We start from the raw sequence: 27,125 nt of genomic DNA, 5'->3' as shown, positions 1-27,125 counted from the left end.
CATTTTACTCTTATGTGTTATTCATTTATCTGTCATCTAGGCTTGAATATTAATCCCAATGGCAGCTTATAAATTCTGTTCAAGTGTGTTGTAAAGTTTGCTTAAGATTAGTGAAATAATCAATAATAACATTATTCATCGTTAAATGGTTTAATCAAGAATAATCAAGATTGGTGATGTGTTTAATAGTGATCAAATTCAGCCTGAAAATCCTTCATGAAAGTGAATTTAGTTATTTTTTTTTTTTATCAAATTATATTTAATACTTTCAAAATTAAATGGTAATAAAAAGTATTCTCCTTTTGCAGCACTCTTCCGAATAGCAAGCTTTACACAAAGTAACAGGTTAAAAAGTTATGTTTTAAATCACTCTTCCAACAGTGAATAACTTATTCTTGGCAGTTAATTTTATGTTTAGTTTGATACATGCATGGTGAAAGTTCGACATTATCTGATAGCAATTAAAGCAAGAAGTTCTAAACATAAATGTTTTTAGAGTGTTTAATACAGACTGGACTAACAGTTAAATTGCCCATGACATTCACGTCTGGCTGGTTTATATCTGCCAGTAGAACCTCTATTGGGTACAGTAAAAACCGATATGTTTCGATATGTCACTTAAACCTGGACATCCCAATTGATGTGTAGGAGCACCTGCTCGATAGGCTAGTTTAATGTGGAGATCGATTGTTGCAGTGAGTGGGGCTTCCTTAATGTTAAAGGTTTCCTCAAACCTAAACACGAGTAAGTATACTTTCCCTCAGTTCTCTGTCCATTTTGATTGGAAGAGGCTGGAACAGAGCTAGCCTTCTCGTAATCCCCCCTCAAGGGATCACAACAGGAGCAACCTGTACTCAATAAAACTTACCCATCCTAATTATGTTAATCATACGGAAGCAGGGCAAAGGTCCTCTCAGGACTAAGTGCAATGAGGACTTGCTTTATATCTTATGCAAGTTGAATCAAGTGAAACAATTACTGTTAAATTGTTAATGAGGGTGGTGGAGTAATATTGCTTGGGCTTTGCATGCACAATAGTGGCTTCATTTTTATGTAAATAACTGTCATTTACTTAATTCACCTTGCAACTAATAAAAAATATGATTAAAGTTATAGAGTAAGGTTAATAAGTTCTTCGCATTTTAAAGTATTGGGGATTGTTTTACATTAACTGTTTCATATTAATTATGGACAGGGCTTGATTTGAGGCAGAACATAATGAAATGACATGGTACTTCCCTCTTAAAAAATTGCTTGCACAGGAAACTTTACCCTGCACCTCAGAAGTTCATTAAAATAAATGTTTAAGACTTTTTCTGGGAGGTATTCCATACTCTCCAGATCCCTGGAAGATTACAGTTCCTCCACCTCTACTTTTATAAATTGAGCACTATTTATAGGCAAAGTGGTTGAGAGAAAAAGTTTCTACAAAGTTATACCAACATTAGATATAATTTTAGATTTTTAACTTCATAGTTATATGAGATAAAATTAAAAAGTACTGGATTAGTTATATTTAAGCATGTAGTCCCTGAAGGGAAAATGTTTCTTACTGAGTGTTACCAACCGAGCTGCATGGTATTTCTCTATTGCTGCAATTGAAAGTTACAGATTGTTTCTGACAAATACAATGTGAAAACAGTATTGAAAATTCGTATAATTTTGAAATTCTATCTTTACTGGACTGTTCTTATACAAAAGTTTCACATGGAAATTGACCTGCAATTGCTGAAACTAGCATATGAATATAATGCAATGAAAGAGTAGCAATGTTCAAGTGGCTTAAGAATTTTTGTGGAGGTTTGCACAAACATCGAAGACAACCTTCAGAATGAATGCCCTTCCACCACAGTTGATTATGTTCAAGGGATGTATGCACATATATAACTGAATGATTATCTATGCTATTTTTTCAAGGGAAGATTTGAACATGCATTGTGTTTTTTTATGTATGGTTTCAAAAGTTATCTCCTTGTGACAAAAAAGTAATTACATCTATATGATCAACTTGGTAGATAATAATGGCAGATTTTTGAAGAAAATTGCTGCCAATGCTGGAAAGAATGCCATACAGTGTGGCATTTTTAATAGAAGAAATCATTTTGTAGGAATATAAATTTTCCTTGGCCAAACCCTCACTTGAACATATGTAATGATTCCAGAAGTTTTTTAATTCTACTTCATGTACATGAGGAATTAAAAAAACTATACTTTTCATTGTCTTAAAATACCAGGTTTAATACAAACTATGGGTTATGACAACAGGTTTCAGTTCAAAATTTCAAATTTAAACATGTTTTGTATTGTACAATATTTTAAAACCTGTAAAAATGCAACAATTTGGTAAGAAAATTAGCTCATTTAAAATTGTGGGCATATACATAAAAAGTGTGACACTTGAACAACACACTGTTTTCTTTTAATTGGAGAAGACAATATTGAAGTTGTTAAAATATGTACTTAGGTATAACAAAAACAAATTCAATTAAGAAGGTGTGTTTTACTATGCATAATTATAGAATAATTATAGAATATAAATTTGTTATAGTTAAACTTTGTTTTCACACCTGTTTGGATTCAAACTGTAAGGAAAAATACATTTTCTGTCTATTTTTTCCAAGCATTTGTATTTACAAAAAGATCCAATGTTGGTATTATAAATGAAGATATGAAAACAGTTGGACAGTATTACCAGAAACATGATATTATTTTGTTTACAGTTTAAAAACAAATTAATATAAATACATACTTTAAATTTAAATATGTTTTTAATTACATTTTTGGATGATATTTATGTTTTATTTATCAGAGTTCAGGATTTTTAATTATCTTTCCAGTTATGTACATGTGTGTCCAATGAAAGTTTATTTATTAAAACCTTTGATTCAATATCTGTAACACCTGAATTTAATATGGTTGATTGTATTTTTTTAGCATTTCTAAACAAGAAATAAAAAGATACTATTTATTTTACATTTTCCTGCTAACTACTATTCTTTTAATTAATTTTAGACAGTTTATATGAATTACCTTATATGAATATACAACTAAAAAGTAAAGTGGTGTTTTAGGACAAATTTTAAATTTACATCTTTAAAAAAATAAAGAAAATAAAAACACACTGATGCTAAACTAATTGTATGCAGGCTCATGAACCATAACAAATTTTATGTTGGCAACAATGGTTCTTTAGAAAGCCACAGGTGATCAATTTTATAAGGCTAAATTTTGATAAAGGTTCCAGCAACAAGGTTACTAAAATTACTGCTGAAGTAGAAATCTGAAAAAATTAATAAAGCTCTCATACTGATGAGAAATTACAGCCAGGCAAAATTTCTCACATTCGTATGGAAGATATCAAAGTGTTTGTTCAGTGTTGCAGGAGAGTGCAGTGTCACTTGCGGGACATCTGCCATATGGAGAGGATGTCGGTGATCGCAAGGAAGAAGCTGAAGGTAATTTTAAAACTTACCTCCAGTATATTAATAAATTATTCACAATCAAAAATCAAACTCACAGATATAGGTACTCAAAATTATAATAAAACTTTGTAATAAATTGATTTCTTATTTGTTAAATTCGCTTTTTATGAAAACAAAATTTTTATGAATGAACGATTTTTATTTTAAACGTAGATCTAATGAAATGCTGTTTTATAATGTTAATTTTATTTAGGACATGGAACTACTGTACCAATCTTGTTATCTATCAAAGTAAAGTCATGATAGTGTGACACAACTAATGATCATTTAGACACTCAGGGAAGTATAATAGTCTAAGTGTTCTAATTTTGTCACAAGTTTTGAACTGTATAATTAAATTATTACACCCAATGATTAAAGTATTGTGAGTATTGTCAGTTACCAATCAGTGTAAAGGATGAGTGTAACAAAATATTAAGATTAGGTTTGTTACTAGATTTTGGTGTTTCACTTAAAATTAATAGCCTTATTACCAATGACAACTGAGATAGCCTTACAATTTTACATAAAGTCTGAAATATAAGATTCTAGTCTTGCAGTATTGGTACACCTCAAAAAAATCTTCCCAACCAAATTGCATGGATGTTGCAGTGAGCAGTGACTGTCTGACGGATCGTCAGGCTGTACTAGATGAGATGCGGACTAACAATAATGAGATGTACATACCAGAGTGTACCCCTGATGGAAGATATCAGAAGGTGCAATGTTACCGTTCCACTGGTAAGTCAAGCAATAAATTAACACTTTAGGTACAAAGATGATTTGGCACTTTTACCATGTTGTGCTTATCTGAGAGATAGGACATCAGCAAACCCCACACAGTTCAAATTTTATTGTATTTTGTGTATATACAATTTTTATGTTTTATCCCATTCCCTCATAATGATATACTCCAGTGCACAGTAAAAAAAGTGGTAATAAACCCTTACTCTGTCCTAAGAAAGTTTTGATCAAAAATGGTTTCAAAAGTTCTCCTTAAAATGTTATTTTAGAATTTCTATTAGTTGAAGTTAGTTATATCAATTTAATTTATTTTTTCTGTGGCCTGATTGTCTCGGAATTTGTAATAATGATGTTCTATGGATGGAGTCATAAGCTCTTTGGAAGTCTACAAATATTATTGAGAGTGATTCATTTCATTTCCTGTAATATGCCATGATTAACTTCAGTGCAATTATTTGTTCAGCACACTTCTTCAAGGCCTAAATCCCACTTTGTAATCTCCAAGTTCTTGATCTAACTGTTCTTTTAATCCTACTATCGAGTATACAAGGTGTGTTCAAAAAGTATCGCGAATATTGAATTTTCGCCGGTTACGTATATTCGAATTTTGATTTTTTTATGGCGTTATGTTGGTACATATGTCTCTCACTTATATTGACAATTTCTGCCATTTTGAATGTTGAGTTAATTGTTGACAGCTGCTTTGCTTGCACGTGTTTTGGTTCATCTTCGATTTTTACCTGTTCAAAAAAATGGAACAAAGAACCTGTATCAAATTTTGTGTGAAAAACTAAATTAAGTGCGCGGATGCATTCCGAATGTTGACTGTGGCATACGGAGAAGCTACTTTGGACAAAAGCAACGTTTATTGGTGGTACAAAATGTTTTCAGAAGGCCGAGAAGATGTGAACGACGAAGACCGTGCCGGACACCCGAGCACTTCAACAACAGACAAAAAAATTGATGAAGTGAAGAAAATGGTATTGGCCAATCGTCGAATCTCTGTTAGAGAAATTGCCGAGGACCGATTGGCATATCGATTGGCTCGTGCCATTCGATTTTAATCGATAATTTGGGCATGAGACGGGTCACCGCAAAATTCGTACCAAAATTGCTCAATTTCGATCAAAAACAGCATTGCATGAACATTGCTAATTAGATGTTGGAATCTATCCGCGACGACCCGAATTTGCTCCAGAGGGTCATAACTGGTGACGAATCGTGGGTTTATGGTTATGACGTGGAAACCAAAGCTCAATCTGCTGGAAGAAGCATTAGATATTTTATCATCTGAATTGGACAAAATAACATCTTTTAAAAACCCGGTACTCGTAATAGGGGATGTCAATGTAGACAACCTGGTGGCAGCAACGACAGAAGAAACTTGGACGATATGATTCACGGCTATGGACTGGAGCAGACTTCACCTACCCCCTACAAGAATAACACCAGTCACAGCAAGACTTCTATAGATTTCATATGCACCAACATTAACGAAACTGAAATATCAACCAGAGTGCTAAAAACAGGCCTCTCAGATCACACTGCCCAGTTATGCTTTATCTCTACAAACATGACAAGCCCCACGCAGACACAATCATACAGAAGACAATTTAACACAAGAACCGTAGAAGAACTGAGGTATAATCTACAAACACAGGACTGGTCACAAGTTATGCTCACAGACAATGTGGATGCTGCTTATAAAGCGTTTCATGGGATCCTCCAATCTGCAATGAACATAGCCTGCCCTCTCAAAATAGTAAAACATAAAAGAAATCCCACCAAGAATATATAGGATGATGAAAGCCAGGCGCTAAAAAAACGCATACTTAGAGGCACTAAATCGAGAACACATTACGGGCCATCCTGACGACAAAAAAGAAACAGCCCAAAGGAAAAAAATCCTACGACTTAAAAACTAAAAACCCTAAGAAAACAGCTTAACTCCTCCTACATTGAAAGATCTGACAACAAATCAAAAGCCATGTGGAAAGTGATTAATAATGAAAGAAAAGAGAGATTAGAAAAAACTCAACTTGAACGCTTAAACATACAGGACTACGCATCAGACTCTCCAATAGACATTGCCAATTACTTAAATAGCTTCTTTGCTACAATTGCTGACAGAACACTTGATTACCAAAGGAAATGAACAACGAACAACACACACAATAGAACCAAATTACATACCCCAAATACCAAGACTAATTTTCCAGGAGACAAATGAAATAGAAGTCGGAAACATCATAGACACCTTAAAATCAAAAACATCAACAGGAGACGATGAAATATCTTCTAAATTGGTCAAACAATGCAAACATGAAATTATCACTCCACTAACAACTATTATAAACAAATCACTTTTTACAAGGGACTTTTCCCAGCGGGTTGAAACTCGCAAAAAATTTATCCAAAATATAAGACTGGAGCAACTGACGAAAGCCACCAGTTATCGGCCAATCTCACTTATCTCCACACTTTTTCCAAAATCCTGGAGCGAGTAGTGCTAACTAGACTACTGGACCATCTCAAACAGCACCACCTTCTTACTCCGAGACAACATGGTTTTGTAAAAGACAGATCTACAGCAACAGCACTGGTCACAACTAATTGAAACCATCATTGATAAATTGGAAGCAGGATATATAGCCACAAGTATACTTTTGGACTTTACCAAGGCCTTCGATTGTCTAGACCACAAGCTCATTACAAAAAAAAAACTGCAAACTCTGGGAATCATTGACAAAGAAATAGACTGGTTCAAGAGCTACCTCAGCAATAGGACACAGATTGTGGAAATTGCTTACACTACACACAACCACGACGGTCAAAAAAGTAAAATCTGAACCACTACCAGTAAGCAGAGGAGTGCCGCAAGGCTCTGTTCTTGGACCCGTCTTGTATATCCTTCTGACTAGCGACTTTCCAGAATACCTTCAAAACCATTGTGAAATGGTAATGCACGCCGATGATACAGCCCTTATTGTAGCAAACAAAAACATAAAGATCAACTAGGACATTGACTCCTTTGTAGCTTTTAATATGGCTAAACAATATTGCAACCTAAATGATTTGGTTTTAAATGAATCAAAAACCCAACAACTAATTTTTACAGCTACTCAAAATAACTATCATGGTCTCCAGAAGTAACTACAATAGAATTCGGAAAATATTTAGGACTCACCTTGGGACCCGAAATTTTATCTTGGGAACCACACATCAACCAGCTCTGTCAAAAACTAAATAGCAGTCTTTACGCAATAAGGAGAATTGCACAAATCAGCAACACTGATGTAGCTATGACAGCATACTACTCGTTGTTTGAATCTCACTTGAGATACGGCCTGATAGCCTGGGGAGGCACGACAATCTCAAATCTCCAAAGGGTACTGGTTCTACAAAAAAGGACAATTAGAGCTCTAAAAGGACTAGGACCACTTGACACATGCCGAACAGCCTTCAAAGAACTGAGAATTCTGACTGTAGTAGGACATACAAGAGACAATCCTCTATACAATCAAATCAGGACAAGCAAGGACTGGAGACGGACACTCCTATAACACCAGACACAGGAGCCAACTTTCTCCTAAATCAACATCATCTCAGCTTATTTGAGAGGAAACCTTCTTATCGAGGAGCAATGTTCTTCAACATTCTACCTGAATCCCTAAGAAGACTGCCAGAAAAGAACTTCAAAGCCTCCTTGAGAAACTGGCTACTGGAGCGACCAATTTACACAATCCAAGAATTTGTTCAATGTAGAACACACAATTTTTGACAAAACACTAACTCATACACCAATTGTAACATAAACATGACTTTTTGCCCTGTTCTCCAAGAATATGTGCAATAAAGAATATTCTATTCTATTCTATTCTATTCTATTCTATTCTAATCATCTCAATGGAAGCTGCCGCATGAACCAAGACCGAAAAAAGCATGCCAAGTTCGGTTGAATGTGAAAGTTTTGCTTACAGTTTTCCTTGTTTGCAGGGGCGTGGTGCATCATGAGTTCTTGCCACAAGGTAGAACGGTGAATAAGGAATATTACCTGCAAGTTATGTGCAATTTGCACGAAGCAATCTGCCAGAAACGCCCGAATTTGTGGAAAAACAAAAATTTGCTTTTGCACCAGTATAACGCCCCTGCTCACACATCGCTGCTTGTACGCGATTTCTTGGCCAAAAACAACACACTAATGATACCACAGCCACCGTTTCCCCAGATCTGGCCCCCTGTGACTTTTTCTTGTACCCGAAACTGAAGAGGCCCATGAAAGGACGACGCTATGCCACGATTGACGAGATAGAGACGGCATCGAAGTAGGAGCTGAACAATATACAAAAAAATTATTTTTTGAAGTGCTTCGAAGATTGGAAAAAACGTTGGCACAAGTGTATAATATCCCAGGGGGATTACTTTGAATGGGACAAAATAGATATTCACGAATAAATAAATAATTTTTGAAAATACACAAAATTCGCGATACTTTTTGAACACACCTCGTATTTGAGAAAATCTTATATGTGCAATCTACGAGGATACCTCTAGAGTTTGTTTGGTTTGCTTCTACTGCCTGTTTTGCAAAGAAGATTAATTATGTCTTTTGTCCATTGCATTGAACATTTTTCAAAAATCCAATAAAAATTAAAATATGATATGAAGAGAAATATGAGTTGTTGCTCCTGCATACTTCCACATCTCAGCAAAAATGAGGGCTTCATCTCATCCTTTGTAACTATTAATTTCTTTAAGTGCAATTTTTTATATTGTTGCTCTCTATATAAATATATAGAGAGCAACAAAATTATAACTGGTGCCAAATTCAGCTCTTGACTTCAAAGCTAGGTTGTGTTAGGTTTGAGAAACTAATATTTTGTCATTCCCTTTTAATTTTATAGTTGTTAGTCCGATCGGCCAACATGTCACTCATGTTAATGTTATTGTTTATCTATAACCTATTACAAATATTGCTGAAATAAAGTTAAGCCTGACGCTCAGGGCTTAATGCAGGTGATACTTTAATTCCTTAAAGTTTTGTGTGTAGGAATTAAAAAATTAAAGAGAATTCTAAATAGAATTTGGATAGAAGTCAGCACAGTAGAGTTGATATTCCTTAAAGTTTTGTGTGTAGGAATTAAAAAATTAAATAGAATTCTAAATAGAATTTGGATAGAAGTCAGCACATTAGAGTTGATATTTATTTCTTCTTATGTAATTTAACAAGTCTCCTTTGCCTTTATACATTTTTCAAATCATTAATGATGACTAAGATTATGTGCTTGTGTGTTAATGAGGATTCTGTAAACACATTTCAGGAACATCAGTCAAGGACAACCACCCCAAGTGTAACTACATATATTACATACTAAAATAATAAAATTTACTCTCTTGAAAATTAATGTGTTTCTCACATTTTTATGAAGTTAGCTGATGTAGAACGGTGTACTCTTGATCCTTGCTGTGAAATTCTTGTTATGGTGACAATAATTAATAAAATTGTGTTTAACAGGTTACTGTTGGTGTGTCAATGAGGATTCTGGGAACACAATTCCTGGAACATCTGTCAAAGACAACCACCCCAAGTGTGACTCTGTGCAACCCTTGTCTCGTCCTATGAAAGGTAATAATTGCTTTTTTTTAATAATAGCTTTATTGCCGTAGACAATTACATATATGGCGAGCATCATATCGGTTAAAACATATTAGAATATAAATAAAAGTTACAAAACAATACAAATAACAAACAACTACCCTTAAAAATATAAAATTCAATTATTTATTGCTTATAATTGTGAACAAAGAATGCAAAAAGTTTGCAAGGTAAAGAGCTAAAGTACTACACCTAACGGCACCCCCAACCCAACAGAATTGATTAATCCTCATGATCCGCAAACTCACCAACAGAGTAGTAGGCTCCTTGCACCAGTAGGCGCCTTAGCTTCCTCTTAAACGGTGGTTTCGTATTTTCTACACGCAAGACTAAGGGCAGCTTGTTGAACAGTTTAGCTCCAACCTCAGATGGTAGAGCTTCGTAAGCCTGGAGCCTGTGCTGCGCAAATCTAAACGCATCCCGCCCTCTGGTGTTGTACTCATGAACGTCCCTGCCCCACGTTACCTCCCATTTGTAACGACAGTACAAGACGGTCCTACGTGTAGAGGGATGGGAAGGTTAATAAATCAAGTTCTCTAAAATAATCCCTACAGGATTTTCTAATTCCTATTTTTGCCATGATTCATACTGCTTTCTTCTGAAGGGCGAAACACCTCTGGAAATAACGAGAAATAGCTAGAAGAACGCGTTCCTTATCCACTAATCACTCCACTACACCACTGCTTGTAATAGTTTTTCCTCTTACACTTTACTTGTTCTACTTCCCTATTTATTTAGAGTTAAAACTTCTTTTAATAACATACGATATGTACTTTATGGGTACTTGGTACTGGAGCCATAAAGTATTTTAATTAAGCATATTGCTGTTGATATGTTTCAATATTAAAATTACACTCAGTAAATTTATCACAAAAGAATTTTATTTCTGTTTTTAAAACAGGTATTTTTTAAAAGGAAAGAAAGGATTAAAAAGCCTGCCAATTAAAATATGGCAAAAGACAATTATATAATTGAATAAAAAATATCCAATTTATTAAGTTAATATAGTTAAACTATAAAATATTAACATCGTTCGTAGAATTCAGGAGGATGTTATTGATCAATGATATGGAATAACAGGATAGCATGCTTGTAATTAATTGTCTAGCTGGGAGGATGGTAAAACTGAAATGTAAGTTATTCTTATTAAAGTGTTCAAAATTAATATTTTCAACAAAATATGCTTTTTAAAATTCAATGCAAATAAGAAAAAAACCTTGAATCGAGTATTTGTACTGTGGAAGGTAGAGAATAGGGTTATACAACTAAATTCTTTAATCTTGGAAGCATCTATCAAAAGTTCTAAAGTGTACGTTGATTTTTATAGGTTGTACAGGGCCTCTTTGTAAATTTGCTAAGAAATCTTTATTTTGTATAAGTCTTTTACAGCATATATTGTATTCAGTAATTGACATGTGAAAATATATTATTATATTACATAAAAGAATCTGCATTACAATAAAATAAAAGATGTTTCAAAAGTCTGAAATAGTCAAATTGCAGGAAATTTAGCTGTGAACACAGAAATATATAGTGTTATGGGATTCACAAATAAACATTAAATAATTTTTATGTTTACAGAGAAAAAAGAATGTGGTTAATTTTTGTCAATTTTCAGTGACTAAAAAACACAATGAAATAACTGTAATAAAATTGACTTTCTTAAAAACAAAATGAAAATAAGATATAACACTTCTACTTCAGACTCATTAAGTTCAGTAATTTTAGATTCTATCAGAATGTCATGAATATCACTTGATCTATAAGGATCACCAATTTTGAGGTATTATATAATCAACTGTGTATGGTAAAACTTTACTCAGTTTGAATAACAAAACTTCTGAGCAAAGAACAAAATTCTCTGTTTACAAATAACAATATCCACTACACCGAGGTTAACAAAAAAAAATCACACAGATTGTCAACTACAAACAGGATAAAAAAAATCGAAGACCAGTAACATTATAAACAACTCATAGGCTTTTGATTGATGTGTAATTTAAAGGTATTTGAACGGTAATAATTTTTTTAAAGGTATAATATGAATCGACCTGATCAGAGTCGATCGCACTTAAGAAGTTATGCGATCGACACCAAATGGGTTGGTCGTCGATTCCAGTGTTAAATAAACAATAAGCTATATTGGGTTCATTCCATTATTCAATTCATGAAGACTATATTGATTCTACCAAAAGCTAATTACTTCAATTTTAAACTATAGACATTTTATCAAGGACATTCCAGTACCTCTCTGAAAAACAAGGACTTTTGTTTTGTGCGTCTCCAAAACTTTCCTCTGCATCTCAGAAATACATAAAAACACTGTTTGAGACCTCATATTTTCAAAATTATTTGAAGGAGGGCTTACAAACCCTCTTTCTTCTGGGAAGTATTCCATACCCCCAGACCCACAGGAGGTTACAGTTCTGTCTCATGTATTTCTGGAAAGCAAACACTGTTTATAACTATAAGTTCATTAAATTATAGCAATTCCTTACATCCTCCAGGAGAAAAAGAATTAAACATTAATTAATACATTATTGAATTAGATTTTAGTAGTGTTATATACACCTGTTATACACCCTCTTTTTTGTAGGATGCCCAGAGCACAGAAAACAGACTTTCCTAAGGGCTCTCATGGACTTCCTGACTCACACCATGGCTTCACAGAAGTCAAGGTAAAATATTTTTACCATTCACATAATCATATCTTGTTGAGTTTGACTTTGCTCCGTTGTCCAGTTGAATGCAAAACATTTACAACTCAACATTTTATTTAGCTTAGATCAAAATTAATTTTTAAGAAATATCAGATTTAGTGGTGCTAAACCAGAATTAAATTAAACAAGACCTAAGATTATTTTATTACAACAGAAACAAATCACTACAGCAGAGAAGCAACCATAATGATGAACCAGTAAGACTCTGCATGCTGAAGAGCCTCCTTTCTCCTCGCTGCTGTTATCTCAATCAATACAATTCTTTTTTGTCATTGCAGGTCTGTTTCTACCATTGTACTTATCAATAAACTAGAATAACGCCATCAACTTACATCTTGGAAAATAAGGCACTTTAATTCAGCTCCACGTATTAGGTTGTCCAGTACCTCAATTTCCAAAGAAGAGGAAGAGAATGATTTTTTTCTAAAACAGTCCTGTACAGTCATTACCTCATAATGTCACTCTGAACAGTAGCTGTAACTCACTTGGTTTTAGTAAATGTTTCAAACCCAAGGATAGCTCATCTAGCCCATGCTATTATTAGCTGCAGTGGCATTAGTGTGAATGCTGCTTATTTAAAAAAACCCCTCTTATATCCAAAATGGCACCTAAAGTCACTTCCTTGTTGCCAATCCTGCATACCAGCTGATATCGTGCAGATTCACTGGATGTAGGTTTGCTGATTCAAATGGACTATCTCCTATATGTTTATAAATCTTCCATTTCTGAAATTTTCAAAATAAAGGAAGACAAATAGATATAACTTAATGGATTCAGATCTCTGTAGGAGTTTGTACTTTGGCTAATCAGGCTTTGGAACCAAAACCAGGCTTCATTACAATTTGTGAAAATTTTGAAGAAGAAGGAGTTTGGCTCAGAGCCAAGCTTGTTCTAAATATTGTACTGATCAACAGAAGCTTCTGCTGTCAATACTCTCCTGTTTACGCAATGGGCTTATGTTATTAGCTCCAGTTAGATTCTATGAAATAATGTACGTACTTTCTACCTTACATGCTGATTGATACAATGTGGCTAGCTCTCATCCATCTGAATTGTCCAGCCCTCTTAATCTCCACCAATTCCTTACCTAGCAGTGTGACTGAGTAACTCATTTTCATGAAAGAGAGTGCTTAAGTTTCAGCACCTACAGAGGATCAAAGATATTTATTTATATCCACTGATTCAACATGTCCTCCAAGTGTGTGGTTTCCTATCTTAGGCAATAATGAGAATTCTGAAAGCTTCCTATACCTCTCAAGATTTTCTTAGAAGTTCCTCCAAGATAGCCTCTTAACTCTTCTTCTTTGATAAACTGAGTAATAATTCTATAATACTTGTTCCAGTTATCTCCTAAAAAGATCTTTTAATATTTTTCTCATTAAGTGTCAATATCCACCAATATTCCTATACCTTGTCTTATTGCAAATTGGGGGCAGCTTGTCTCAAAGGTGGGAATTACAAAATCACTAGATTATTACATATTGTCCAGGTCACTTATCCTGATTTTGTATAATTGTGACTGAATCTTACTTATGAGAATTGCTCCTTTTTAGTTTCCGGTTCACTCAGTAACATGTTGGCTAGACCCCTAAAGTTGAGTATCTCATATGAGAGCACAACTATCTTAAAATAGATATATCTACCTGTATGATCAGAGAGCCATTGTTTGGAAGAATCATGTCATCAATATATTCCTTCCATCATTCCCTGAGGTTCGAGATTCATGAGGAAGGATTTTGGGCAATATCTCGACATTTGTGGTTAATGATATGCCGCACCTGGACATTCTTAGGGTAGCCAGCCCAGCTTTAAAGTGACACATCGATTTTTGCTGTACCCAGTGTAGGTTAAACTCGAAGGTATAAATGAGCCAGAAGTGAACCCTCCTAGACTTCCTCTCACATACAACAGTTTTAGAAACAGTGGAACTACATTCAGTGGCAAAATAAATCCTTTCAAGAACCCAAAAAGCTTTGTACATTGGTTGGCCATACCTTGGAGTTAAATTCTAATTGTTTCTTGCATGTTAAAGGAATAGCTCAAAGCATTTTAAAGCTCCAGACATTTTTATATACCTCTAGATCTAAGTTTTATAGATTTCCACCTATGTGTGGATTTTTGGGTACCTCTATAGGCACCCCAAAATTTCCTATAAACCATTTCATGTCTCAATGGTACATCCTTGCTCATCACTGTATTCATGAACATTCCTGCTTGTTTCATAACATAAAATTAAAGATAATTAATTCTGTTTAAAACTTTTTTCCAAACAGAAATGATTGTTTTGATATTTTTCTAGCAATGTTACCACCAAGGATACACATAACACATCAAAAGAAGAACAGATTGCGACTTGGAACTTTAACGCTCTGGATATAAATAAAAATAAGGTTTGTGCATGTTATTATTCATAATGTTCTATCTAAGATTTTTTTACATTACATTGCTTCCATTTACTAAAATTTAATTGAACTGTAAAAAATAAATGTTGGATGCAGTTTCTAGAGAAGAACGAATGGAAGAGCTTCAGATCGCTAATCTCCACTCACCGAAAATTGCGTCGATGCGGTAAGAAGCTGCCACGATACTGTGATGTCAACCATGACCACAAAATAAGCTTAACAGAGTGGCTCCACTGTCTCAACGCTCAGAGACCAATTACTGGTAATTCTAGTTTGTTATTCTTTAGTATAATCACTTTTAGTTTCACTAAGTTACAAGTATTTCTTAACAAACCTTGTAACCTTTGTTTTCACCTCTTGACAAAATTATAGTACAACATAGAATTTGGCTGGCTTTAAAACCAATCAGTTTAATTTACCAGCTAAAACACCAAAATGCTAGCAAAATTCCCCTGCAAGTCATGCCCAGTAAAATACATGGGAATGCACTGGTCTTTGTAAGCCATTATATCAAGCCAGTCTAAATATCAGTGAAAAAACTATTAGTAAATTTGCTTGCACTGAAACAAGCTAGAAATGTAACGATTGTTGTGAAAGCTCTCCAGACATACAATTACATCCCAATGGAAAAATCCATTTTGAAACTGACCAAGTTAGAATATCTTGCAGGCAATCTTGTTTTGTGTTTTGTGCAGCAACTATAAAACAAACTAAAATACCTGAAATTAATTATAATCTAAGTGAAGTAAAACTAAAATGCATTACTGTGGAAAATGTGAAGAGACTGGAAACATTACTGTTGCTAGCTGCAGAAGTTGGAAATGCATTGTGTCAGGAAAATTAAAACAAAATTGTAAGGACCGTAGTGGGAAGGGTATAATCATTGTGAAACAAGACAAAACATTAATGTAATAATTTTAATACTAGACAAATTCGTATAAATTTAAGTGTTTTACAATTAAAACTAATAGGATTTCAATAAAATATGTTGAAACTATAGACAAATGGAACAGTTATTTTCCAAAAAAACAGAGGTTTTATCTTGATTTTTTACAATACAATGTTGTAGAACACAATTTAAAATGCCTATAACCATATTACAATAATTTTAACATAATTTTATTAGATATAAAACAGAATTTTATTCATTTGAAGGAGAATTTACATTTTTTTAAATAATGTTTTATCAGTATGCTTTTTAATAAGAAGCATACAATACAAGAAATTGTACTTATATGGTAAAGAGTGCAGGATTGACACTTCTTTTAAAAGTACTTATAAAATAGAGATTTTAGATTTATTTATTTATTGTCTTTTGTATGTTGTATCATTCACATTTCTTATTTAGTTTTAGACACTAAAAGAGTTTCAGATTTTCTGTTGCATTTTCATATATTTATTTATTTTACATACATTACGTACAGGTGGTACTTTTTGTTAATTTTTGGACTTTCTCCAAATTAAACCAGGAGCGCCATATTATTATCGTATATAAGAGAGTCATTCAATAACCAAAGAGACAAACAGGTCTAGAGAGGAAACAATTTATTTTTACAAAACAACACTTCTACTACTTTTCAACACAATTCCCTTGAACATTTATGCACTTGTTCCAACGGTCCACAAGTTTTTTTATACCAGCTGCAAAGAACTCTTTATCTTGATGTTTGAGCCAATTTCCCACAAACTTCTTCTTGATGTACTCGTTATCCTGGAACCTCTTTCCACTCAAACAAGTGGATGAAAGCGGACGAAACAAGTGGAAATCACTTGGTGCTAAATCGGGACTGTAAGGAGGATGAAGCACTACTTCCCAGCCCATTTTGTTAATGGTTTCTCGTGTTAGTTGAGCAGTATGAGGACGTGCATTGTCTTGTTGGAGAATCACACCTCTCCTCTGAGATCCACGACGTTTCTCTCTCATGGCTGGCTTCACTTTGTTAAAAAGCATATCCGAAAAGTATTGGCTGTTAATTGTATGCTGGTTTTTAAGATAATCACATAAAAACCGGACCTTGAGGATCCCAAAACACCGTCAACATGACTTTTCCTGCTGATGCTTGGGTTTTGAATTTTTTCTTGACAGGTGAGCTGGTCAGCTTCCACTCCGTCCTTTGCCTTTTTGATTCTTGCTCATCATAGTGCACCCAAGTTTCATCACATGTTAAAATTTTTTTGAGGAAGTGCTCACCTTCTTTTTCATAACATTCCTGTAGCTCTGTGCACACTCTCAACCTTGTTTCCTTGTGTAGTCGTGTCAACTCCTTTGGGACCCATCTTGCACATGTTTTGCGGTACTTCAACTTGTTTTCATGAATATTACGAACTGTACCCATACTCACATTAACTTTTTCAACCATCACAGTGACTCGGTAGTCAGCACGAATTACGTCATCATGTCGACCTTCCAGTGAGGGAGCTGAGATACTTCAACTGGTCGGCCAGGAGTTTCGGCCATTTTTGAACTGTTCTACCCACTTGTACAAATTTGCATGATTTAAACAATTTTCACCGTAACGTCATTCACTAGAATATATATTCACTGGTTTTTCACCTTTAGCAAGTAAAAAGCGAATAACAGAACATTGTTCAACTAAAGTGGAATTTTCAATGGACTTGCCTATGTATTTTTGAGGCTATAAAAACAACAATGTTAATCAATCAGCTGATCAATGCTTATCCCAGTGATGCCAACGTAAAGCTATAAAATTATCAAAATTACCTTACCAACAGTCTTCTCCCCAAACCTGTTTGTCTCTTTAATTATTGAATGACCCTTGTACATATTACGTATGTATATACTTGTTTCGCCGGGACTCAAACCCGGATCTCTCACTTGCCGTGGTCTATATATATATGTAAATAAAAGTCGCTGGACAGGTATTTAGTCTTCTATTATTTAAACATACAGTATATGTGACAGAAACGGCCAAATACAAGAGAATTAAATTGTAAAAATTAATGCCTCTGTGGTGTAGTGGTACCACTCTCACCCAGCAAGTGGGAGATCTGGGTTCGAGTCCCGGTAGAGCAAGTACTTTTTGTGATTCAATGTGAATGAATGGATGAATTTATTTCCAATCAACAAAAACAAAAATGTTTACTGAAACTACATAAATATTTGTGTGTGTGTGTGTGTCCAAAAATTATTAAAAAGTGTAACCATAATTGTTTTTTTTATTTATTTAAAGAGAAATAATTCATTTATATTTTTATCAATAATAATAATCAAGCTAGGCAACTGAGAGATCTGAGTTTGAGTCCCAATGTAGTAAATATTTTTTTAAATCAATCTTTTGTAAAATTATATATACAACTATATTGAACAATGTTTACATCATATGTTTATACCCTGTTGCTTATTATTCAATTCAAATTCACATGTATAAAAACCCTAAGGTACCAAACCATACACCACTCTTTTAGGTTTAAAAGTTTTTCCTGAAAAATTAATTGTTTGGCCCAAACATTCCTGTTCTAGGATGCACAGCTTTGTTTTTTCCCTAAGACATGTAGTTCCAGTTAACTGACATGACCATGTATTCATCCTACTCCTCACCCTCCCAACCTTGGCCCTGTTACTGTTTGCAAGATATTATGTTTATGTATCTAAGTACATAGTTTAAATATTTGTCTATATGTATTTAATATGACAGAAAAAAACCAAAAGTATTGTATATCTTTAAAAAACAATTAAGCCAGTGAATATATGAATGCTTTGCTGTCTAAATATGTTATAATATTGCCTGTTAAATTGTTTTAAAATATTTAAATGTAAATGAAATGGTAAAATTATTTAATAAAACTGCAGACTTGTTGGATTCAAAGAAAATTAAGTATGGTGCGTAACTCTGTGCAGACTCCAGTGCGATGCCCACTCCAAACCCGAGGAGAGTTGGTCCCAACCCTCTGGAGTCATATCTCAAGGACAAGTAGTCATCATTGGACAGTGCACAAGAACAATGCAAAGATTGTAAATATTGTTGTCAGTTCTCGATGTAGATTCAAAGAAACAATATAGAAAATATTTTAGTTACCTAATCAAAATGCACTTTTGATCAAAGTATTACAGCTAATACACATTATATTTTGGCGTTCTTTACATGAGGATATTTTAGAAAGTAAAAAATAATGTTTTCCAAACAACGATTTTTAGTCAACTCTATTTTGAAATCGCTACACTACAATAAGAGCATGCTTTATGTGACAAATTCTGTCACTACCCATGGTCAAATTTCGTAGTTCAGTTTGTAGCTGCAGACCAGTGCTGTGAGTACCAAATAGCTCGGCAGCAGTGAGAGCGAGCAAACGTAGTTGGAGGGAGTGAGATATTAACAGCATGGTTGCGGGAAGGTGTTGCAGGGAAGGGGTGGCCACAGCGTAGTCCATCGGGCTAGCGTAGCGGTACGGCTCTGGTTCGCTCTCGACTGTTTTCAAGTTCCTTTCACAGAACAGAGTTTCTGCATTCTGTTGTTCCTTGGTGCTGAGTAAGCTCAGGCACAATGTTTCTTACTATGCTAATCATAATTTGCCATAACATTTTATTGAATAAAAATTATCACACTGATACATCAATCAATGGTAAATTATTGAATCATCGACGAGCCCGCCTCGACGGCACCCTCTCACAGTCGTCATAGGCCTTTGTACACTCCCTTACAGCTGCAAGCGAAACTACCAGATTTCAGCACGCGACTTCAAAAATGAGGCAGAATTTTTAACATTGAGCCTGCGCTTCAGTGTAGTATTCATTGCTTTTACTAAAGGTTAAACTGTTCCAATGCAGATTGAAATTTAGACTGAATGACATTGATATTGTTAAACCTGCATTACTCGCAGAAGGTGTCTGATTCCATGTCAAGAGCAACAAAACTAACTAGAACGATTTAAAAATTGTGTGGGTTTATAAATTTATTTCGAAATTGAAAACCACAAGTCAGTTAATTTCATAATCAGGTGAATTAATGCCTATAACCAGTGTTTAGTGATTACATATGCTTTTTTCAAAAGACAAATTGCATAGATCTACTAGCTTCAATGGCCGACATTAACATGTGTGTCTCAATTTTATAGTTTAGACCGGAACAAAATCCCCTATAGTTAAAATGGTTCATATGCTCCAGGGTCCATAGGTTTATTCCACCTGTATTTACTGGACTTATTCCAGGTCTTTTTTTCTTTTTACTGGATTGATTGATGGTGTGCTACAGCATGTTTTCATATACAGTCTTTTTTTAGTGTAACAATGGCTGTTTTACAGATTACTCTACTTCCTGATATAAAAGTTTGGAAGTATGACACCTCTGCAGAAAATGAAACTGAAGGTGATTTTATCCTTTCTCTTTTGATAATATAGCATTAGTATGTTTAATATGTAAAAAGATTATCTTTTATTTTTTCTAAATAGATATAACAGAAAACAATAATAGTGAAAGACTTGTTTCAGCCATTGAAAACATAGCTGTGTTTACATGGAAATAATTGTGCTGTGTTAAAAGAATATATAATATTTCCTTCAACATTGTAAATGCTGTAACACGACTACATGCAACGTTATCAGTTTCTCATTGACTTATTCTTATGCCACTGTAACATAAACTAATTGTAACATAAAACAATTGCAGGACAAGCAGAACCGCAAGTAAAAATATATAAAGTGAATATATATATTAGTGCCAGACTAAAGACTGCTGCATACTGGTTTTACCAAAAATCAGGTAGTAGAGGTAGATGATGATCCACCCATACTTTCCCCAAAAAAAGAAAATATTAATGAAAATCTGTCTTTGTGGCACTTTGCCACGAGGGCATGTTGATTAGACACTATTTTACTCCATGATGAACCAACATGTGCTCCGTTAGAGCTGTGACATGGTGATATTGTGAGTGGATACAACTGAAGGACTAACATAGTAATCCCTGAGGGTTAATATATCCCAAGATGTTATCTTACACAGTTTGTTTTATCAGTACCAATTTAATTTTTTTAGGTTAATTTCTTATTATTATTTTAAAGCAAATTTGAATTTATTAAACATATACTTGTGTTTTTTGTTACATTTGTTGTTTTTATAAATAATTATTTGTACTGTTTTGATTTTGTTGCATACTTTTTTTTAACAATTATTCAATTTAATATTATGGTACTGTTAAGAAAAAAAAGAATCTCTTGTTGATAAACTGAGACGCCAGCCACAGAGTGTTTTGCATTTTTTTACTGTACAGTTAGTTTTGTAACTTTATATTTAACTGATTTTAAATAATTTTAAAATATTTTATTGTTTTTTACTTGTCCGTATCATAGTTAATCGCTTGTGATAGTTTAACTTATTGTTGTATAGATTGTAGAATTGTAGATTAGTTATATGCAGAGACTGTGAATTCTTGTGTATATTGAAAACTAGTGTATCAAATCCTGTAATATTGTTCAAGCTTAGATTCTACAATGTTTCCTTCAGCAAATTTATGTTTGTTTAGTCATGACTGAGAGTCATTACTTGTAAATTAACAAAGAAAGAATTTATGAGTTTGAGTTATTATTCCACCCTTTATTTCATCATAATGATTTGGTGTATTTACATATAAAATTACAAATAAAATTACTCACTTCTTAACTTTTTAACTAGTGAAAATCGAACCCATTTGTCATGCCCAGTTTCTAAAAGGATAAGATTTAGACATATAACATTTTAACATGGTAACCCCATATTGTGATTCATCAAATAAAAGAAGAAAATTCAGCCACATTAAGATTTTCAATCTTCTCCCTATAGCAAACAGCTCTTGAAAAATTTGAATTTAACATTTTTGTTTTATTAATAAAGAGCCCTTCCCCAAACTATAACTATTCCTAGTTAAATTAAATATGCTTAAAATATAACTTTTCCTTAAAATTCATTTACTGCCATTTTTTAAAAAGGGGCAAAAATGCTTCCAAGAAAACACCAAAAGATTCAATGAAAATACACCAAAGCTATTTTTTATTTTCATGTATCTAACAGTTATAAGTTGATTGAGGGAAGATACAAATAAACTCAATTTTTATACTGATTTTAAAAAGTTGTTTCTAAAAGTTACTGGTTTTCTTTCTTCACAAACTGGGGGTTGTTTTAATAATAATAATAATAATTGTCTAAGGTCACCTAACTTATTTACTAGGTCACTCATCGTGTTCAATAAATAAAAAATAATGAAATAAACAGTATTTGTAATCTAGGTGTAGACCTAGAATAATAATTTTTATATCACAATTTAGCCTGTAATTTCATTTCACTAAATTATTGTACAATAAATGAGTCACAATAAAGTCACTTATAATTTACTTATTCCTTGAAGATATCTATACCAATTGATGGCAAATTTCACAAGGAAAAGTTTGATGCTAACAAAACTGTAATAATATTTTGAGAAACAATATACTAGCGACTAATTTCACTAGTCGTCTTAACATTACAGAAATGTTGCAAACAATGGTTGTGTCAAAGGTCTTTCTTTACAACATAATATAACAATGAAAAGATGTTTGAAGCAGATAATCTTGTTGAGAGAGAAATTCTAAATGCAGTAAAAAACCGATCACAATTTTTTGCCATTATTATTGAAAAATTAATAAAAATAAATAAAAAAGTCTGGAAAAACGCTGATGTGAACCACAGTAAAAAAACAAAAAAAAAACAAAACATGAAAGAAGAAAACATGAGAAATACAGAAATGCTTTTTATTCCAAAGTATCACTCACAAATAATACTCTTAAAAGTAATTGAAAGGAAATTAGTTTTCTGCCATGCTGTGTCTGAATACTTTGTACATATTTGCATGAATAAATGTCAGCTGTTGTGTAATGCATATTATCTTATACACAGTCATATATGCAGATGACTCAACATACTTAAATGCAAGCAATATTATTGAGGAACTGAATATTTTAACACAAAATACTTTATTAGAAGCTTCAAGTTGGTTTTAAAAAAAACGGTTCTCACCTAAATGCATCTAAAACTCAAAATATCTTACCGGCTTATCTTTGCCTTTTTTTCAATCTATCGTAAGACATGGACTTTTTGTATGGGGCAATGCAAATAAGATTAATAATAACATTTTTATCATTCAAAAAAGTCTATAATAATTATTACTAACTCACATCCACTTGAACATAGTAAACCTCTTTTTACTATTTATCAAATTCAGACCATAGATTAAACAAAGTAGATGATATAGTGAACAGGAATTGGAAAGTGATATTATATACTGTACTACATCATGTTTTTAGTTATTCATACCTTCCAAAGATGATTACCAAGAGTACACACAGGCAGCGAGCTAATGGTAAATATCATTAATAAACTGTTTGAAAAGTTCATGTGTTTGTGGAGCTGTATAGGTTTCTTTATCCACACATTATCTTGAAAACTATAACATTCAGTCATAAAGAGATTTTTAGCACCAATGTAGATGTATTGAAGACTAAGGCACAGCCGGAAGTCAAGCTTTCACTTTATTCCTTATGCTCGAAGTGAAATACAAGTGTGGAAGTAGATGCATTTTACTATTGTAGGCTATTCATTTCAACGTATATACATAAATTAAATTTTTATAAACATGTTTGTTTATGTTATGGTTGTTCAAAAGAATTGAATCGTAAAAAGTAAGGGCTCTGTGGTGTAGTGGTAGCGCACTCACCCAGCAAGTGTGAGATCTGGATTGGAGTCCTGTCAGAGCAAGAACTTTTATGTTTAATGAAAGAATATATATATATATATATATATATATATATATATATATATATATATATATATATTCGTTACTTATATAATAAGTGCTTTGTACAAAGTTTTTACCTATGATATTTTTTAGAATAACTAAAACACACAGCATTCTTAAGAGCCTTGTAATTCGGGACCAGTACTCAGTAGTGTTAAAATGTATACTTATTTATATTTTTATAACCAAGAATATATAACTTACAAATTTGTTCACACAAAATTATAAAAGGTGAAGATCATAATTTTTAAATGTGCTAATTTTAAGAAAAAAAAGCTGCTAATATCATTATATTTGAAAAAGTTTTGCATTATCTAAAATCTTATGTACGTTATGAATAAAATTGGAATACGGTGCAAAAACACAGATGATATGAGTGATTAGCATACATTAGGTACATGTCATTGTCAAAAACATGAATACAAGGAAAAACTTGTTTCTAAATATTTTGTAACAAAATTACTAATATTATTTGGGAAAAAACATCCTATTCGATTTATTTTTTCATTTATAAATATGTCCATCAGATATGTGAAAGGGAAAAATAATGATTTGGAAAGAATAACTTTTCAATAAAAAAGTTTTAGATAATCACACACCAAATTTTTATTTCTGAAAATGTAAACAAATGCAGAATTTTATATTATTTAGCTGTGTAATTGATCTGTAAATATTTAACAATCAATGACATAACACAGATTTATAAACAATGTGATCAACTTACACATATGTGGTTACTTAATTACATTATACAAAATTATGAGCTACTCTAAAATAATAGGAAAATGTTATAATAAAACTATTCAGTGATTATTGAGGTTGTTATCAGACATTCATTGGATTTTCTGCAGTTATCTTCTGGCCAACACCAGAAAGAATAAAAGTAGCAAAATTCAGTGGACGGTTTGTCCTGGAACTTTAAAGAGACCAGTTGCATTCCACGTGTATTGGAGACATGGATTGAGGTCATTGTTATATTCTTGTATGTGCTACAACTTAATTTTTTTGTTATGGGTGGAGAAGGGAAATAGTCCTTTCATTTTCTTTGTGCCTTCGATGCCTCAGTAAAAATTAAAACAATTCTTGAATAACATAGTCTGACAAGGAGTTCATTAACAGGGAGTTCAGTAGAATAGAGCTGGTATCTATATGATTACAACCCAAAAATGTCAGGATGTCATAGACAAAGGTCAGGACATTGAACTGATGCAATGTTTACATTATAACTCAAATGATTAATATGTAATAAATAGGAGTAAAATAAGCAGTAGCAAAATTGGTTTAACACATTTTATTTGAAAATAAACACATCTGTTTATAATCAGATTTATAACACACTTTTATCACAAATGTAAGGACTTATTTTACAAACAGCTTAAGAATGATATTAAATGAATTTTCTGACATAGAAAGAAAGCAAATTAACATATTATATCAATAAAAGTATAAAAAGAAGAGTACATAAACAAAAGTTTCAGAATAAGAAAAGTATTAACTACTTCAATGTTATCAAAGAATTCTCTAATTATAACAGTAATAAATTAAAAAGAACATTACATTTCATTATAGCATTGTAATTTCAGTATTACTGTACTAAGTTGGTGAAAATGGATGAAACTACAAAAATTTAAATTTAAGCTTGCACAAAATTGCATATTTTCAATAAAAATGTTTAAAAAGTCAACTTCAAATAAAAAAATTGCATTTAATGATCAAACAGCACCATACAGATAACTTCATATTTGGTTCCAACTAATCTTGTTGATAACTAGCAACTAAAATAAACAAAATAATAAATCATCTAACTTATTACAATGTAAACTAAAATAAAACACCTATTGTAAAAGATCACAGAAACAAAACATATGAGATTGTACAAACAGAAGTACAGAAATTAAGAGCTTCTTAAAAATGGTGCTTTTTTTTGAATTCATAAAAACATTTATATGAACAAACAATGGCACGCATGATATGATTAGTAATAAAAATTTACCACATCAGCATATCTTTGCTTATTAAAGAGGTTTGATCACAAATCTATCATGTAGGTGGTTGGGGGTATAAGAGAGCATGTTTTGCCAATCATATAAAACCTCTTGGAAAGCATTTTAAGGTGAACATGACATTTTCTTCATAGAATATCAGCGACCAACACATTATACCCTTCTTTCAAACCCCCAACAGTTATTCCAAAAACAAGGTTTTCTTGCAATCCATAACACTAATTAACAAAACTGGGTTGTTTAAGTTTTCAAGATATTTTATAAGTACAAATTCATACTATGTTGTATTTTTCTTCAAACACGACACAGCAGCCAATGGGATTGATCGCATACTACAATGATACATAATAATTATTTGATTGCTTGTTATATTACTAATCATATACTGAATGTAATTACATTACTGACAGACAGGGCAATGTAAAATCAAATAAATTTATATTCCTTTCCTTTTTTGCTATGATAAACCTAGTGATAAAATAATGTCCAGGGGATAGCTTGAGACAGACAAAGCAGTTTAACAGTAATAAAAATTATATTAACATTGGTTAACATGATCAGTGTTCTTTGGTCCAAGCCAATTATCAACGATCCTTGATTTGAGAGGGTAGTAGGATCTCAGACAATTGCTATCATTATATGTTTCAAAAATTGAGACAACACTTCAAGAAATCTTACATGCCCTCTATTTTGTGCCAAGACCAAGACATAAGGTTAAGCATGCAATTAAATTAAGAAATAGCATGACAATTAACATACCAAAGTTACAATGAACAAGTCAAAGTCAACAGAAAATTTGTACTTGTTATTAATGTAATTATACACATAATTATTTTAATTTGTACACCAATTTAATGGAATAAAGTTTTTTAATATTTATAATCAATTTATAATAATTTAAGTTTGACTTAGTGATCAAATTAATAATTTAATACATAAGGCCTGAACTAGATATTGCTTGAAAGAATTCTCATTAAAATGTATTACGTTATCCATAAACTAGATCACGTGATGATATTTAGACCAGCAATTAAGCAATTCTAGACTTTTGTCCATAGGATAGTAGAAAATTGTAAAATTACTCAACTTTGCTATAGGACTTTTATGTTATCAACTATGACTAAGGCGTGTTCATCACCTTAAACTTCTTGGACGTTTTTAGCCTCATATCTTAGGGTTTAATACTGAAACAGAAGGCAGATTCCAATTCTTGAACCAGTGTATTACATTCATACATCATTAAGTTTTGTGGCTAAGACAGGTGTTTAGATACAAACTCTGCCATGCTGTAGCCAGAAGGTCCATTTAAGTATCTGGCACCCATTTGGATCCTTCTATGTAATTTATACATATCCAATCCGAGAAATACCCTTTTAAGA

The 27,125-nt window shown here is 32.7% G+C and overlaps 1 protein-coding gene across 3 annotated transcripts in view; it reads left to right on the top strand.

Moving 5' to 3' along the window:
• The window catches only part of LOC124369265 (SPARC-related modular calcium-binding protein 2), an 89,926-nt gene extending 68,417 nt beyond the window's left edge, over nucleotides 1-21,509 (top strand). For all 3 annotated transcript variants that reach the window (XM_046827168.1, XM_046827186.1, XM_046827176.1), the window contains 7 exons: nucleotides 3,375-3,455; nucleotides 4,074-4,202; nucleotides 9,721-9,831; nucleotides 12,458-12,539; nucleotides 14,881-14,971; nucleotides 15,080-15,245; nucleotides 18,843-21,509. In XM_046827168.1, coding sequence (XP_046683124.1) covers nucleotides 3,375-3,455; nucleotides 4,074-4,202; nucleotides 9,721-9,831; nucleotides 12,458-12,539; nucleotides 14,881-14,971; nucleotides 15,080-15,245; nucleotides 18,843-18,919 — 737 coding nt within the window. In that variant the 3' untranslated portion in view covers nucleotides 18,920-21,509. The remainder of the gene's footprint in view (nucleotides 1-3,374; nucleotides 3,456-4,073; nucleotides 4,203-9,720; nucleotides 9,832-12,457; nucleotides 12,540-14,880; nucleotides 14,972-15,079; nucleotides 15,246-18,842) is intronic.
• The last annotated feature ends 5,616 nt before the right edge of the window (nucleotides 21,510-27,125 follow it).

Source organism: Homalodisca vitripennis, chromosome 1 (genome assembly GCF_021130785.1).
Source record: "Homalodisca vitripennis isolate AUS2020 chromosome 1, UT_GWSS_2.1, whole genome shotgun sequence".
NCBI lineage: Eukaryota > Metazoa > Arthropoda > Insecta > Hemiptera > Cicadellidae > Homalodisca > Homalodisca vitripennis.
Note: the sequence above shows the minus strand (reverse complement) of the source record. Positions and strands in the feature narration are given on the sequence as shown.